Source organism: Macaca fascicularis, chromosome 12 (genome assembly GCF_037993035.2).
Source record: "Macaca fascicularis isolate 582-1 chromosome 12, T2T-MFA8v1.1".
Lineage (NCBI taxonomy): Eukaryota > Metazoa > Chordata > Mammalia > Primates > Cercopithecidae > Macaca > Macaca fascicularis.
In genome coordinates, this window is record NC_088386.1 from 127,373,836 (window position 1) to 127,390,340 (window position 16,505).

Below are 16,505 nucleotides of genomic sequence, written 5' to 3' on the forward strand. Positions count from 1 at the left end.
CATGAGCTCTTCCTGCAATTCAAGCCCTCCCTTGCACACAGCAAGGGAACCTACCAAAATCCCACTCCCATAGGCTCTCCAAGTGTTGAAAAAGCAGTGGCTGTGCTGCACCAGAGCCACCAGCAATCCCAACAGATGGCCACACAGCATATAGACTATCACTTACTTTAACCCATGAGCCTCCCAAAGATTGCACAAAGAAACCAGCTGCAGCACATTCTCAACTGGGTGAAGGCTGCAGGGAACCAAGGAGAACCCTGGAGGCATTTCATAGATTCCAGAAGACCTAGACACCAACTTCACAAGGTTTTTCAAACTGTTTCTGTCACCCAGACTGGAGGAATGCAGTGTCGGGATCAAGCAATCCTCCCACCTCAGCTTCCCGAGAACTGCAGGCTTATGCCATCATGACCATCTCTTGTAGAGATGGAAGTCTCACTGTTGTCTAGGCTGGTCTGAGACTTCTGGGCTCAAGCCATCTCCACACCCAAGGTTCCCAAGGTGTTGGGGTTACAGGTATGACCCACGGTGTGGTGCCCGGCCTCACAGGATCTTTCTTGAAAACCACTGTAGATTCTTATGTTCATACTATTTCCCTTGCTGCAATTTGAGACTTAATCCACAACACCCCTGATGGGCTTGTTATCTAAAAGCCTTCAATTCCTTATCTAGAATACAGACTGCAAGGCCTTCCTTTTTTGTCCTTAGGCTTGCCTCATGGGAGACCCTCCCACTGCTTTTTATCATAGCTACAACCCTCACTGGCCGCCTTCCTCTCTAGAGCGTGAGTCTTGTAACTGGATTGTCACCACCCCCGTCCCCTGGACATGGAACAGGGCTGACAAGCAGTAGGTGATAAGCACTAGGATGTTAAGATTTCAGCAGCCCAACTCAACCAGGGTAAACTTAAACCAGCTAAGGTTCTGCATGTTGCCTTCTAAGCTTATCCAAGTATCATAGTTTGATTTCGCTAGTCTAAAACAGGGTTTTGCACTTGGCTACCTATGTTGATTCTGGGCACTGGGTTTCATCTAAATTCATCACGTTGTTGATAGTCCCACCTCTCATGTGGCCTTCGTCTTTTACTAAAAGTGGAGGTTGAGGCAAGTATTTAAGACCAGAAAGAATAAAGAATATACATAGTACAGAACAAATGGCTTTTTAGGGGTTTACTTGATGTGGTTTCCTCCCCAGCCGCATGGTCCCTGAGTGTCCACTGGTCTATCCACCTAGCATGAGTTCTATTCCAGAACTGTTTTGGAGACTCGCTGTTACCCAGCCTGGAGTATAGTGGTGCGTGCTTAGCTCACTGCAACCTCTGCTTCCCGGGTTCACGTGACTTTCCTGCTTCAGCTTCCTGAGTAGCTGGGACTACAGCAGTATATCACCACGCCCCGTTAATTTTTTTTTTTAGTAGAGATGCGGTTTTACCACATTGGCAACGCTGGTCTTCAACTCCTGACCTCAGGTGATCTGCCCACCTCGGCCTCCCCCAAGTGTTGGGATTACAGGTGTGAGCCACTGCTCTTCCCAGATGCCCTTCCTTGTCCTAGGAGACCTAATGTGTTCCTGCGCCTCTTTCCAGAGTCTTCTACAGGACATAATCCTCAGACCTGCTGAAACTGGGAGAAGCTGCAGCAGCCTTCATCAGCATCAGGGCTGCAGGAGCGGGTCCCCTCACCAGCATTTCAACCAAGTTGGGGGCTGGGATACTGGAAACGCACGCACTACGCCATTTCCATTGGGATGGGTGAAGTGAGTGGCAGAGCTGGCTTTGCCATGCTCTCCAGTGACATTCCAGTGGAAACACTCTTTAGGAAGTAACACGTCTGGCACCAGAGTTGACTTTTAATTTGTCCTAAAGCCGCTGAAGCAAAAACCATAAAACATTCTGCTTTCTTTTCTTTTACAACCCCACGAACGCAAAAAAAAAAAAATAATAACAAAAGAAACAACAACAAAACCCAAACTATTTGTAGGAAAAAATGGTTTTGTACATGGGATGAAACAATATAAATTCAAAACTTACAGATAAGGGTTAGCTCTATCACTCAACTCTTTAAAAAGTTTATATGAATATCCAGTCAAAACCAACACGGTATTGCCCTTGAAATGTTAACTAGACGGATTTCCAAGGAGACCACAGGACTGTATACTGTCTTGGAATGTCCTCAGAAGGCTCTGTCATTGATCAGGTAACAGTAAAAACCCCAGAGTCCTTTCTTTCAAATGGAAAAGGGAAAGCCGAGGGACAGAAGCTATTCAAACTTCGTCTTCTTTCCTTGTGGCTTGTGGTCACCTCCTCCTCCTCTGCCTCCTCGGAAGCCGCCTCGCCCTACAGGGGGAAGGCAAGACACTGTTAAAAGAATAGGTACAAAGTTCCTCCTCCCAGTGATTAGGAACCGTGACAAGGCACGGTCTAAAGAGCATATGCTACGTGGTGTCCAGTAGACATTGAAGTCATTATCCCTGTGTGCCTTACCTCCAAAGCCTCCCCGGCCTCTGCCACCAAATCCTCCTCGGCCTCCTCTGCCACCACCTCGTCCTCCAAAGCCGCCTCTGCCTCCACCACGACCCCCAAAGCCACCTTCACCCTTAGGTTTGGCCCAGTCCAAGGTAACTTTATTTCCATCAATTTCACCATCTTCCATGGCCTCCTTGGCAGCTTTGGCATCCTCCTCACTGTTGAAGTCTACAAAACCAAACCTAGAACACCAAATGAAATTGCCCATTATAAAAAGCACCTACTGCACATGTCCCAAGTTAACGGCACACGCTGGGGAGCCATCCCACAGAAAGTAGCCTTGTTTAGTTGGGAAAAGATACCAGTGACAGAGTAGCTCTCTATGGAAAACTAACTGGTGTGACAGCTTGAACCCCAGAATGTCTCACAAAACAGCTAAATATACCTCTGTAAAGACAGAAGGTAAAATAATGCTAGTGCTGTGAATTCTCTCTTCTTCTCGTGCGAATCCATAAACTGCCACTGATAGACAGAAAGGAGCTCAATGAGAAGACACCTTAGACTCAAGGTCTCCACCGAACAAAAACCCCTTCAAGTGAAAGCAGCACTCATGCTTTCTTCCCTTACCCTTTGGAGGACCCAGTTTCCCGGTCAGTGACTATCCTTGCCCGAACAGAGCCGTCAAATGACTCCTTTAATGTCTCTTCAGTGGTATCCTCAGACAGGCCTTTGACAAACAGAGTTTTGGATGGCTCTGGGGAAGAAAAAAAATTGTGACTTTATGTGAAGTCACAGTTCGTAGTAACACTGAATTTGCACAATGCCTGGTATGACTACTGGCCAAGAATGCTTGTCTTAGTGGAAAAGCAGTGAAAAGCAACTAAGCCAACTAGTCCTTAATTAAAGTAAGGCTATTCTGAGTTTACATTTTTTAAATTGCCACTGCATAGTTGATATTCTGCCCCACATCTTCTATGGAAAGTGGGAGAAGAACCCAAGCAGGTGCTGCCCACTGGATGGGGCAGGAAATCATGGGCAAACTTGCTGCTCTGAGTTAACACAGCTGGATCAGAACTTGACTATCTAGAGGAATCTTCTTGAGATTTCATCAATTATTTCTCAGGTAATCAGTCATCATATCCAGTTATTGTTCACTCAGTAGCAACAGGAAACACAGAATTTGTGCAAAAAATAAACACCAAAAGCACTGAGAGTGCTACCCCCAACCACAGCATCCTATCCAGGTGAACTTACGGCTTCTGGCATTAGGTGATCCCCTGGGTCCTTGCAACTCCAGCCTGATTGCTCTGCCCTCAATTTCCCTTTTATTACAGGAATTTAAAGCTTCTTTAGCATCTTCGAATGAAGCAAACTCTATAAATGCATACCTGAGGATGAACAGTTAATGCTTAGAGTAAGTTACCAAGCACGTGCTCCTTCACTGTCACAAGATGCTGCCAAGCCTTCTCTCAAGTTGGTACCTAAATGACGCTCTTTTACACTCATTTACGTAGCTAAAATTATTTGGCTTTTCTGACAGGATCACATGACCTTACGTTCCTTTAGACCTGTAAGACATATATAGCCTGTAACTGATATAAAGGTATTAATTATCTTACCCTTTAGATTTGCCATTTTGGTTCTGGGGTACTTTGATAAAAGTTGCTTTCTCAAATACTTCCTGAAGAGTTTCTTCTGTTGCACTGTAGGAGAGGTTGCTTAAAACCAGAGTTTTTGATTCACCTGCAAATAGAGATGCCACATTCCTAAGACTCTGAAACAGTGGTTCCCAGCTTCGGTCAGAGCAGTAATATTTTATTCCTAAGCATTTCAGTGCTTGAAAGAGTTAACACACAAATACTGATGATGTAAGTGAAATCCACTTTTGTTACTCAACATATTAAGTACTTAGTACATGTTGCAATGTTCTGGTGGTGGTTCTTTATGTATAGGCTGACTACTGGCCTGTTTTCCTAGAACAATAATCTGAGTTCAAAACACACATAGTCGGCCGGGCGCGGTGGCTCAAGCCTGTAATCCCAGCACTTTGGGAGGCCGAGATGGGCGGATCATGAGGTCAGGAGATCGAGACCATCCTGGCTAACAAGGTGAAACCCCGTCTCTACTAAAAAATACAAAAAACTAGCCGGGTGAGGTGGCGGGCGCCTGTAGTCCCAGCTACTCGGGAGGCTGAGGCAGGAGAATGGCGTAAGCCCAGGAGGCAGAGCTTGCAGTAAGCTGAGATCCGGCCACTGCACTCCAGCCCGGGCCACAGAGCGAGACTGTTTCAAAAAAAAAAAAAAATACACACACACATAGTCGAAGTCATTTAAAGTATAAAACATACCTACAAAAAGGAAGCTTGATTTGCCTACTGTATTCCAATGCAAAATGATTTTACAGCTCTCATTCAAGATCGGAAATTACTATTCCAAATAAGAGTATAACTTGGGGTATAATGTCCTTGATCTTCACCTACATTTAAGTAACTTTGATTAAAAAGTATAAACTTATGAAGTACAAAGACACAAAGGAGTTCCCTCCATCAATTCTGGAACCCAGTAACAAGCCTAATTTCTTACCACTCCAAGTGCTATTCTTTCCACCTCTATAGTCTTGATTTTGACCTTTCTCTCCGGTATAGTACAGGGAAATAGATCGCCCATCAATCTCTGTTCCCTGCTTTTCCTCAAAGGTTTTCTCTGCATCAGCTTCTGTCTTAAATTCAATATAAGCAATCCTGCAATGGAGGGAGAAGAACTCATGGTTTTTAAAACCACATTAACACAAATGCTTTTATACCTCAGCAACACAGAACTTGCTTCAGATCTGAATACAATAAATGCCCTTAGTTTTATGCTACTTTTCAATCAAACTTGAGCTTCCCTCTTACTTCCCACTACAGTTTTACAAATACTCAAAATTTTTTTCACAGTAACCTCACCTCACTGAACTACTACTCACAAAATATTTGTTGTAAGCTAGGCACATTTCTTGCTCCTTTATATGTATTACCTTGTCTTTTAAAATCACCCTATGAGTGCGTTATCCCCATGGTACAGATGGGTAATTGAGGCACAAATTTACAGGTTAAACTGCCCAAAATTACACACCTAAGAAAATCAAACCAACATTTCTTTTATAAAGCAGGAATGTGTATTCATGTTAAGAAAACCCTTACATTTCAATAGACAGAACATACCCTTTACTTTTCCCATCCTTGCTGACTAATCTGATCTCCGCAGCATCTTCAAACACTTCTTTCAATTCATCCTGAGTAACTTTGTAAGGGAGATTTTTAGCCAAAAGCGTTCTCGCATCTCGCTCTAGATTAAAAAAACAAAAATGAGCTCCATGGCCTGAAAAACCAAAGGTGGGGGGCAACAACAAAGAGGGGAAAAAAAAAGACATAGCTCTATTCAACAAATAATTTGAGATCCTATAATGTACAAGGCTCTGTGCCTTGGAGATATAGCAGTGTCAACACACAAGTGGTCCCTCCATGTTGTCACAGCTGATGTCAAACTATCCGCTGGGTACACTAGAGTTCAACCTGAAGTAGATGCATATTATTTTTAGAAACAAAAAAGGTGAACGTACCAATTTAAAACATTACAACATTACAACTGTATATAGAGAAATAAAGTAAACGATGCAAACAGTAATTAGGGACCTAATCTAGTTTCAGTGAAGACCCCTTTACATTAATTTAGGTGCATCTAATAATTCGTGTTCTGTATAAAAGTGCTCTTGCTTGCCTAACTCAAGAATTTACACTGTAACACTAGCAAGCAGTGCCAAGTACTCTTGTAAACACCAGCTCATTTAATTCCCACATTAAGAGGAAACCAAGGGGAAAAAAAAATTTAAAGAGAGGAAACCAAGGGAAATGGGTTACAAAGCATTTTCCCTAGCAGTCTAGCTCCTGAATTTATTGCATAATATCCTAAAGCCTTACATACCCTTCTTACTGTCTTTTCCTTTTGGTTTCTCTAGTTTAATTTCATTGCCAAAGACTTTCAAACCAGTGAGTTCCAAGGCTTTCTCCAGGTCTTCAGCAGATTCAAAATCCACATAACCAAATTTCCTTCAAGGTGGAGAGAAGGGCAAAATTACAACAGATGAAAACACAAATTGAAATCCACAATATGTATTCTAGACAAATGTGATGATGCAAACGAAGATCACATTTTAAAAAGCACTCCTAATATTAGCAAAACAAAGTCAAGGCTCTGCAAATTGTAGCTACAGAATAAGGTCTCAGTACGGAGATATGACGTGCACATTCACGTTTGAAGTCATCATCATTAGCTAAATTGCTTATAACAATTCACAGTAGCAGCTGACAAAAGAACACCTGTAAGCACTAATACAGGAGAATCCTGCCTGGATAAAAGCATTCACTATGATGACTAGTCAGGTCTAATAGTTTCAGGTACTTCCAAGAAAATAAACATCAAATTATTATTATTTTAAACTGAGACAGAGTCTCGATCTGTTGCCCAGGTGGAGTACAGTGGTGCGAACTTGGCTCACTGCAACCTCCGTCACCCAGGTTCAAGCGATTCTCCTGCCTAACACCAATACTGGTGCCTCAAGACCCCAATTTAGGCTGGGCACAGTGGCTCACGCCTGTAATCCCAGCACTTCGAGAGGCCGAGCTGGGTGGATCACTTGAGGTCAGGAGTTCGAAACCAGCCTGGCCAACATGGTGAAACCCTGTCTCAACTAAAAATACAAAGATTCGCCAGGCGTGGTGACGTGCACCTGTAATCCCAGCTACTCAGGGGGCTTAGGAAGGAGAATCACTTGAACCCGGGAGGCAGAGGTTGCAGTGAGCCAAGATTGCGCCACTGTACTGCAGCCTGAGCGAAAGCCAGAGTCCGTCTCAATAAAAAACAAAACAAAACAAAAAAGACAAAAAAACTTACTAAGATTATTCTGTGCTATACCAAGTTACGACTGACTGGAAATTTGCAATCCAGGGACTCTATAGTTTAATTCTAACTTAGTTCACTAATGCTAATCCTTGAAAACGTTTACACTATTCATGTTTAGGAGTGGCAGGCTAAAGTAACTGTGCTAATAAGGGAAGGAAAAGTATTAACAGACCCATGTGTATGTAATGCGCATGAAGCACTTACCTAGTCATACCAATTCTGACATCCACAACAGCAAGATCATTTTTAGCAAAAACATCGCTGATACCAGTTTTTAACTCAGGAGCAGATTTGTTAAAGTTTAGGTTTCCAACAAAGAGATTGAAAGCTGTAGTCGGTTCTGTGCCTATACAAAAAAAGCTGAACTCAGTCTACTTGTGAAGTGTGGTAAAAAGTTAGTTTCCAAAGCAAAATTTCTATACACAGCACATCAGCACACTGCAATGTAACATCATGTTTCAGTATTAAGTCCCTTTGTCATTCATCATTTGTGCTGTTTATCTCCCCCACATCCACTAATTCTGCAAGTTACCTTCCACTTTCTGTTTCTTGGCTTCAGGAGCTGCTTTCTGTTTGGCCATTTCCTTCTTTCGTTTTCCAGGTGCTTCTTTGACAGGCTCTGGACAAGATGTCAATGTATTACCCATCAATAGCCACAAACACTTAAGTGCCTCCTTTAAACAACTCATGTCAATGTATGTCAGAATCTAATTACCTTCCTCCTCCTCTTCTTCCTCCTCATCTTCATCATCATCATCTTCATCCTCATCATCTTCATCGTCGTCATCATCCTCGTCCTCATCATCCTCTTCTTCATCTTCATCCTCAGCCACGTTCTTGGCTTTCACAGGAACAACTTTTGCAGCTTTCTTTCCTTTGGCTGGTGTAGTCTCCATAGCTTCTTCTTCAGAGTCTGAAAGATAAGCCACCTAAAAATTGCAGCAATCTCCCAAAACCAACATCGGTTTTAAAATCTAATGCAATCCTGTCACCATGTTTAGTTAATAGTCATGGCAAGAAGAGATTACTTGGGGCCAGGAACAGTGGCTCACGCCTGTAATCCTAGCACTTTGGGAGGCCAAGGTGGGTGGATCACCTGAGGTCAAGAGTTCGAGACCAGCCTGGCCAACACGGTGAAACCTCGTTTCTACTAAAAATACAAAAATTAGTAGGGCATAGTGGTGGTCGCCTGTAATCACAGCTACTTGGGAGGCTGAGGCAGAACTGCTTGAACCCTGGAGATGGAGGTTGCAGTGAGCTGAGATAGCGTGCCACTGCACTCCAGCCTAGGAAACAGCAATAACTCCCATGTCAAAAAAATTAAAAAACAAAAACAAAACAAAAAAGATCACTAAGAAACAAAATCCTACATTATGAAAAACACTCACAGAATGTGCTGTTGAAATTTTCTCAGGAGGGACAAAAATCATTCATGGGTAATTAAGTCTAACACACAACAGCCCAGAGAATTCCCACAAGGACTCTACTCTCATCTCCAGGTTGTTGTGGAATATGTTGATCCCAGAATCTCAAGATATCTTGCAATCAGAAGCCCAGTAACTACCAAGACAACTCCTTACCATCTTCCTCATCGTCATCATCCTCATCCTCATCATCTTCATCATCCTCATCATCCTCATCCTCTGAGGCAGGGGCAGCAGCTGCTGCTTTCATCACTGCTGGTTCAATTTCATCTTCATCCTCATCTTCGTCCTCATCATCCTCATCATCTTCCTCACTGTCATCCTCCTCCTCTTCATCACTGTCTTCCTTCTTGGCATTCTTACCATTCTTTGCCCCCTTGGCTGGGATGGCAGCACCCTTCTTACCAGGGGTTGCTACCAATGCTTTGCCTGGTGTGGCTCCCTTCTTGCCAGGTGTGGCAACTGCTTTGGCTGGTGTCACTGTCTTCTTGGCAGGTGTTGCTGCTGCCTTTTTGCCTGGAGTGACAGCTGCTTTCTTGGCTGGTGTGGCAACTGCAACCTTTTTTGTTGGGGAAACTACCACCTTCTTTGCTGAGGTTGCAGCAGCCTTCTTGCCTTTCTTCTGAGGTATGACAACCTTGAGAATAAATGAAAACCAAACCAGTAAGTCCAGCCCCACACCCAAAAGGATAACCATGGTCCCAGTGAGTGTTAGATTCTGGCAATGCTTCTGGTTCAAGACCACATGCGCTAGACACATGTTAGCATGTTAAACTCCAGGCTTCTGTTATGTTGTCTTAGGTCAGAGCCCTTATTATCAGGTGAATACCCAGCCATAAGGAACCCTTTTGAACACTTAAAATACCTCTGAACCAGACCTCTGAATTCTTGCACCTCATATTTTCCCAAACCCCAACTTTCTCATCTGAAAATGGTAATAGTATCATATTACACGTATAACAATAATGAATTGCTATGCGTAAATTATTCAGAACCTTACACCTAGGAGGCTCCAAGCATTAACGTATTAAATCATTTGGGGCTCCTATGGTGGATGGCAGTACTGAGTCCAGTGAAGCTCAATTCTTGGGACCTGAGATAAAATGAAGATCAAATAGGCTAAACATAACTATCCCTTACAAAACTATCACACATCAAAGAGTGAGCATGTTAGTTTGATAAAAGCCATCGTTTAGCTACATGAAAATCCCATAGTTTTATTAGGCAATGTGTGGAAGAATAAAACTTTTATTCAATTCTCAACGAGAAACCTGAGCACAATTCAGTGCTCAGATGTCTTTACAGTGAGCAAATAAAAGGCCAGGACTGCCAAAGAGTAAAGAGGGTCAATGTTAACACAAAGAGGTGGCAGCCCTCAGTCTACACCAAAGATAACTATAACGCAGTGAGTAGAATTACAAAGTTTATATATAATGGAATGGAGACCAATTAATCTTAATTGGAGGCTAGGAAAGGAATCTGGGAAGGTTATCCTCAGATCTGAATACAATGCCCAGCTCTACATGTCGGGGTGAGGCTAACATGTTGAAACTGGAAAAATTTAATGATTTAACACAACAAATCACACTCCTTGCCCTGCAGAGGCACATGGAAAGGAGATCCCCAGACCTCTTGTCTCAAACTCACATTCAAATACTTAGCCAAATGACACCTTGACATGTCAGTGAAGAGCTTGTGAAACCACCACTACAATAGGACATACCTGGATGAATAAAATCTTATTTTAGCCACAGACATCCAATTTCATGTCTTAACTCTCCATTGTTGTAGTTTTAACACAATTCTGCATTAAGCTAGATAAAATTACCTCTTCTCCACTGCTATCATCTTCTTCATCTTCTGACATTTCTTCATCTTCACTATCTTCTTCTACCTCCTTTGGAGGAGGAGCCATTTTCTTGGGGTCACCTTGATTTTTACCTGCCTAAAATGGACACAAGTAGGTCATTACACCTCCACCTCAACATTTCAGGCCATTCATATTTTGCCATTACTGTTCATAGTAAAACGCCATCATCTCTCCTTTCTCAGATCCATTTCTCATAGTGCCAAACAGCACAACATCAAAACGAGTCCTGATGGCAATGCAAGATGGACTACTCTCAACCGCCCACAATTTTCCTCCCGGGCTTCACAAACAGAAAACCCGCCCGAAGGTAAGAAGTAACTACCTTGGTTTTCTCATGAACATTATGCTTTTCCCAGCAAGACAACCCCGCCCCTTAAAGAGGCGGCGCGGCCACGTGGGGGTACCTGGTAGGCCACCACGTGCCCGAAACACGGCGCAAAAGGCACGCGGCAGAGCCACCTTCCGGGGCCCACCACGTGTCGGCTTGCCAGGCCAGGACTCCGACTAGGACGTATACCGCCATTTCCTGGCGCAAGGCACCGGTGCCTCTGGAGATTCCAGGACCCACGCGGCGCGGCCCACGTGGCAGGCCGCGCACCCGGGCACGTGCGTCAGGAGTCGGGTCCCGACTCGTATGCGTCGCAGGAGTTTGGTCTCATCTCCCCACCCCGGGGCCCAGCGCCCCCTCCCCGCGCTCAGTAACTCCGTCTTTCCCGCCGCGTTCGCCGCCCCCAGCACCTGCAGAAGCTCTTCACCTCGCCACCAACTAGCCAGAAGCCGCGAGACCTCCCCACTAATCGCGCGAGACTTCCCGCAGCATGGCGCCCTAGAACGCGCCCGGGACTGCGCGCAGGCCCTCCTCCCCGCGCCGCCGCGCTCGCCCCTCGGAGAGCAGGCCTAGACGTCTGCGCTCGCGCTCAAGGCCGTTTACCTTCGCGAGCTTCACCATGATGGCGGCTTATGGCGGCGGAGTGTGGAGCGGAGAAGTGGCGCAGATGAGTCCAGAGGAAGCCAAGCGACGGCGATGGCGGCCGCGGGTGCTGAAGATCCCGGAGCACGTACACTCGAAGGCCAGCGAGAGCTCGAGACTGAGGCGAAAGACTGAGCCTGCCCAGTAATCGCCTGTGGAAAGGCGACGACGGCGCCCTCGTGACTCCGTGCCGACCAACCAGAGCTCGCGGCAGTCCCCCTGAGCCAATCGCGAGCCTCTAACCGAGAACGGCGCGGGGCGGGGAGTGGGCGGGCCGAGGCGGCCACGGGAGGGGGAGGGGCTGGCAGCCGTGCCGTGGGGGCGGGGCTCGCTTTGTGCAAGGCGGGCGCTGATTGGGCCGTGGGCGCGCGGGTCCCGGCCTGCGCCGTGGGACTGGCGTTTTTGGCGCCGGCTGTGAGGGGACCTCGGGGGTGGTGGAATCGGGCGGTCTAGGGATCTCCAATGTGGCTGGCTCCCTAGGCTCGGGCAGCCTTGGAGTTCCTCAAAGACCCCGCGCGCGGCCCCGGCACGCACTCACGCCGGGGCTCCCGGTGGCCCTGGAGAAAGAAGCCCGCCAGCCCCGGAAGTTCAGGGACCGCGGAGTTCCCGTTGGCCCTTTCGGAGGCACAGCTCAGCCCTGCTTGCCCGCGAGCATGGGACTGGAGACACCCCCGGCTGCAGGCAGCCTTCTGAGAGCCGTTAATAAAGGCAGTCGCGGGTCTGTGCGAGGTTTTTCTGTGAGAAATGCACGAACCTCCCCTACCCCACAGAACCTCAGGCGGGAGATACTTCTCGTCATGGGGAACGGCCTCGGAGAAGTAACTTTCTGGCCTCACAGGGCAAGGAGAGGGGCCTGGGCGGGCCGACCGCAAAGCCGGGCCTTTGACCGCCCACAGGTTCCCTGGTTGTTATTTGCGTCGAATGCGCCAATTAAGGTGGTGGCTGCTAAGTCAGTGTCACCAGATGGCTCGGGAGCAGGTCGAGAGCCACCGGCAGGGTTCCCCGGCGGCAGGGCGAAGGAGGCCGGAGTGACTTCCACGGTTAGCTTTGAGGGTGGGCCTCCCTCGATGCCGGGCTTAGCAACAGAGCATTTCCCTCCGTCCAGGGCCTGCCTGGGATCCATCCAATCCATGGGTCCAGGTATGGATCCATCCATACCTCATTGTTCCTACAGAACCAGGATACCTGCAGCTACGGCTGTACTTGTTAAAAATCACCTCAGGCGGGGCGCGGTGGCTCAGGCCCGCAGTCCCAGCACTTTGGGAGACCGAGGCGCATGAACCGGGGAGTCGGGGATTGCAGTGAGCCGACATCGCGCCACTGCACTCCAGCCTGGGCGACAGAGCGAGACTCCGTCTCAGAAAGAAAGAAAGAAAAGTGTTTGTTAAGGCCAGGCGCGATGGCTCATGCCTGTAATCCCAGTACTTTGGGAGGCTGATGCAGGAGGATCGCTTGAGTCCAGGAACTTGAGACCGGCCTGGGTAATATAATGCGACCCTGTCTCTACAAAAAAATAATAATTAGCGGGTGTAGTGGCACTCGCCTGGAGCCCCCAGCTACTCGGGAGGCTGAGGTGGGAGGATCGCTTGAGCCCAGGAGGCGGAGGTTGCAGTGAACCGAGATGGCGCCATTGCACTCCAGCCTGGGCAACAAGAGCAAAACCCCATCTCAAAAAAAAAAAGAAAGAAATGAAAATTATTTGTTAAATGAGGAAGTATTTAGGTAGAAGCAGCAGCAGGGAGAGCTGGCATGGCTCAAGTGGCGTTGCTTTGGAGTTAGTCTGGGGCAGCAAAATAGCAATATCTAACACTTTATAATGCTGATTCAGTGCCAGGCGCTCTTCATATATTCATTCACTTACTCTTCAAAATAACCTTTCCAAAAAGTTATCACTGTTTTATAGAAACTGGGGCATAGAGGTAAATTAACTTGGCCAGGGTCACATAGCTAGCAGTGGAGGTGTAGGATATAAGTGAAGACACTGCTGTGTCATCCCAGTTTCTTTTTTTTTTTTTTTTTTTTGAGACAGAATCTTACTCTGTCACTCAGGCTAGAGGGCAGTGGCAGGATCATGGCTCACTGCAGCCTTGACATCCCCAGTTTTATCAATCCTCCCGCCTCAGCCTCTCAAAGCACTGGGATTATAGATGTGAGCCACGTCTGGCCTGTTTGTTTTTTTTTTTTTTTTTTTTTTTTTTGAGACGGAGTCTGGCTCTGTCGCCCAGGCTGGAGTGCAGTGGCCGGATCTCAGCTCACTGCAAGCTCCGCCTCCCGGGTTTGCGCCATTCTCCTGCCTCAGCCTCCCGAGTAGCTGGGACTACAGGCGCCCGCCGCCTCGCCTGGCTAGTTTTTTGTATTTTTTAGTAGAGACGGGGTTTCTCCGTGTTAGCCAGGATGGTCTCGATCTCCTGACCTCGTGATCCGCCCGTCTCGGCCTCCCAAAGTGCTGGGATTACAGGCTTGAGCCACCGCACCCGGCCTGGCCTGTTTGTTTCTAAATGCTTTTTTGTTTTGTTTTGTTTTGAAAACACGAGTTATTTATTGAATTGTAAAGTACACACATAGTGCAAAATTCAAAAGATTCAAACAGATGCACAGTAAAAAGTCTCCCTCCCCTCCCTGTCCCCTAGGCCTCCCAGTCTCAAGGCAGTGCCAGTCTCTTGTATGTCCTTCCAGATTCAGTTGTATGTGCAAATAGACAAGTCTATTTATTATATTTAATACAAACGCTATCATATACACTGTTCTGAACTCTCCTTATTTTGTGTTAACTATATGTGTCTTGTAACTCATCCTACATCAGCACATGTAGAGCTGCCTCATTCTTTTTAATAGCTACATGGCGTTCCTTGTGTGGAAGGATCACAATTTATCTAGTCACCATTGCTGGACATTTAGGGTTGTTTGCTATGTTTGGCCATTACAAACTGCTATAGCAAATATTCTCACTTGCTTTATTTTACACAAATCATATCTGTAGAACAGCTGGGTCAAGGGTATGGTCTTTTACATTTTCATAGATGTTCTCCCAAGTGCTGTCTTTGGTTGGGGTTTTCCATGGCGGTTCCAGCCAAGAGCGATACCACCTCCTCCAGCCAGCTCAGGTTATCTGTTGCCCCTGAGCTCCAAGGCTGGGAGACAGTGCTCCATGTTTTAGCAGAGGAGGAACTAGATGGTGGGGAGAGGTTTGAGCATGGCTGTAATTCTTGTGGCGAGTGTGACTAGTCTCACATACCAACCCAGATGCTCCAGGGGTACCACTGCCTTGAGTGGCTACTGGCTGCTTCTTCAGGCCTGCATGGACCCAGCCCAACTCTGCCTGCTGCTGTGGCCTGGCTGCTCCCCACGATACCTGTGTAGTGAGGCACCCACTTGGGGCACCCATGGGCACTTCTGGCCCCTGAGACCCATTTGGCCATAGTGGGCCTCATACTTGTGCTAGAGTCTGACAGCCCACTGGAGGGGGTCTGCAGGCTTCCAAGGATTACCTCCACTTCCCAGGACTGGGCTTCTAGGAACTAAGTGTCTCGGTTAGGCTCCAGCTAGCCAAGAAGAATCACATTGGGTATTTTAAAAAGGGGGAGCTTAGCGCAGGGACGTGGTGACATGAGGGATAGAAGTGCTGAGAAGTTGAGGGGACTGAGCAGGAAGCGGCTGCCCTCTACTCCAGGCTCTTCCACTGAAGGCTATGATAAGGGCCCGGGCTGATGCCAGGGAAGCTTCAGAAGGTCAGGAGGTGGGGTCATCCTGTGTCTCCCCTGCTTCTCCCCCTGAGTTGCAGGTGAGGCTGGCCTGACCCAGCCAGCATCCAGCTCACAAAGCCTGCAGGGTGAGTCCCTGCCATGGAGGCCGAGCAGGGCAGGGCTGGACACCCCAGCTGGCCGGGAGGGAGTTCACAGCCTCAGCTTCCAGAGCTTCAGGTCTGCCTGAGTGCGGAGGCCTGGGGTGTCTGCTGTGAAGTTCCTTTTACCAGCCCAGCCTCCTTCTGTCTTTTGGGTTCGCTGAGGCCTTTGGATACTGCCCAGAACTTCCCCAGCACTTTCCCCCAGATGTCAAAGGGGGAACCTAAGTTCTTCCTCCCTTGCCAGGCCTTGCTTGGTGTGTTAGCAAGTCTTCCCCTGCAGGAGGTACCTGTGCCTTGGGGTCCCAGGGGCCAGAGCCAGAGAACCCAATCTTGTCTTCCTGAGGCAGCCCGAGAAGCTTCACCTGTTCACCCACTGGTAGAGTCAGCCCCTCGCCAACAACCGCAGGCCCCTGAGTCCGCTGGAGGAGGCTGTTATGGGCCCCAGATCATCGCCATTCCAACTTCCCTGCTGCACCTACCAGGCCTCTCCATCCAGGAGGTTGGGCCCTGCTGGAGAGAAATCTGTGATGATGCAGATTTGGGGCCTCCAGATGCCCGGCCCTCCCAGCAGCCGCCCTGGTAGCAGCCCCAGCTGCTAGCCCAGATCATCTTCCAGGAGCTCCTGACCGCTCTCATTTCCCTCTCCCCAGCCTCTATGCCAAGCCTCTTCCCTCAGGCACTTCATCTCTCCTTCTCTGCCCTCCCTGTCAACAGAGTTACCCTATCTTCTCCTTCACAGGGAAGGACAGACCTCCCAGAGGGATTCCCACCCTCTGATTTACATACATTCGCAGACAGCCTGAGCTCTCCTGGCCACCACAAGGCCCCAAGGAAACCAGAGTCTTTCTCTGTATCACCCTTTCCCATGTGCCAGCAAACCCCTCCTCACCCCCTCCTGGGGGTCCCACTGCAGCGATCTCCTCAACTGCCACCCGCCTTTTTTTTGTTGTTGTGTATTGGGGTGTGTGTGTGTGTGTGTGTGTGTATGTGTGT

General features: G+C 47.6%; 1 protein-coding gene, 1 long non-coding RNA gene and 3 other non-coding genes across 5 annotated transcripts; all 5 read right to left on the minus strand.

Moving 5' to 3' along the window:
* Window positions 1–1,830: 1,830 nt before the first annotated feature.
* On the minus strand, window positions 1,831–11,788 carry NCL (nucleolin). Its single transcript, XM_045367878.3, has 14 exons — window positions 11,630–11,788; window positions 10,657–10,773; window positions 8,985–9,465; window positions 8,120–8,317; window positions 7,937–8,023; window positions 7,609–7,750; window positions 6,427–6,551; window positions 5,667–5,790; window positions 5,047–5,204; window positions 4,084–4,207; window positions 3,719–3,852; window positions 3,092–3,218; window positions 2,483–2,706; window positions 1,831–2,335 (listed from the first exon to the last, which is right to left on the minus strand). The coding sequence occupies exons 1-14, from the start codon at window positions 11,645–11,647 to the stop codon at window positions 2,259–2,261; spliced, it is 2,136 nt and encodes a 711-aa protein (XP_045223813.1). The 5' UTR covers window positions 11,648–11,788; the 3' UTR covers window positions 1,831–2,258.
* Window positions 2,882–3,018, minus strand: LOC123568145 (small nucleolar RNA SNORA75). Its single transcript, XR_006691366.1, has one exon. It is a non-coding gene; the product is annotated as a small nucleolar RNA SNORA75 (small nucleolar RNA).
* LOC123568151 (small nucleolar RNA SNORD20) lies at window positions 3,528–3,607 on the minus strand. The gene has a single exon (XR_006691371.2). It is a non-coding gene; the product is annotated as a small nucleolar RNA SNORD20 (small nucleolar RNA).
* LOC123568150 (small nucleolar RNA SNORD82) lies at window positions 7,830–7,899 on the minus strand. Its single transcript, XR_006691370.1, has one exon. It is a non-coding gene; the product is annotated as a small nucleolar RNA SNORD82 (small nucleolar RNA).
* A 2,822-nt stretch (window positions 11,789–14,610) lies between the features above and the next one.
* LOC135966632 (uncharacterized) lies at window positions 14,611–15,918 on the minus strand. The gene is made up of 2 exons (XR_010580131.1): window positions 15,800–15,918; window positions 14,611–14,836 (listed from the first exon to the last, which is right to left on the minus strand). It is a non-coding gene; the product is annotated as an uncharacterized lncRNA (long non-coding RNA).
* Window positions 15,919–16,505: the final 587 nt, after the last annotated feature.

Excerpts from the sequence above, each read along its gene's own strand:
- NCL (XM_045367878.3), bottom strand. Across the intron at positions 9,466-10,656 it reads ATGATAGCAGTGGAGAAGAG|GTTGTCATACCTCAGAAGAA; the intron begins GTAATTTTATCT and ends TTTATTCTCAAG. Across the intron at positions 4,208-5,046 it reads AAAGAATAGCACTTGGAGTG|GTGAATCAAAAACTCTGGTT; the intron begins GTAAGAAATTAG and ends CTCTATTTGCAG.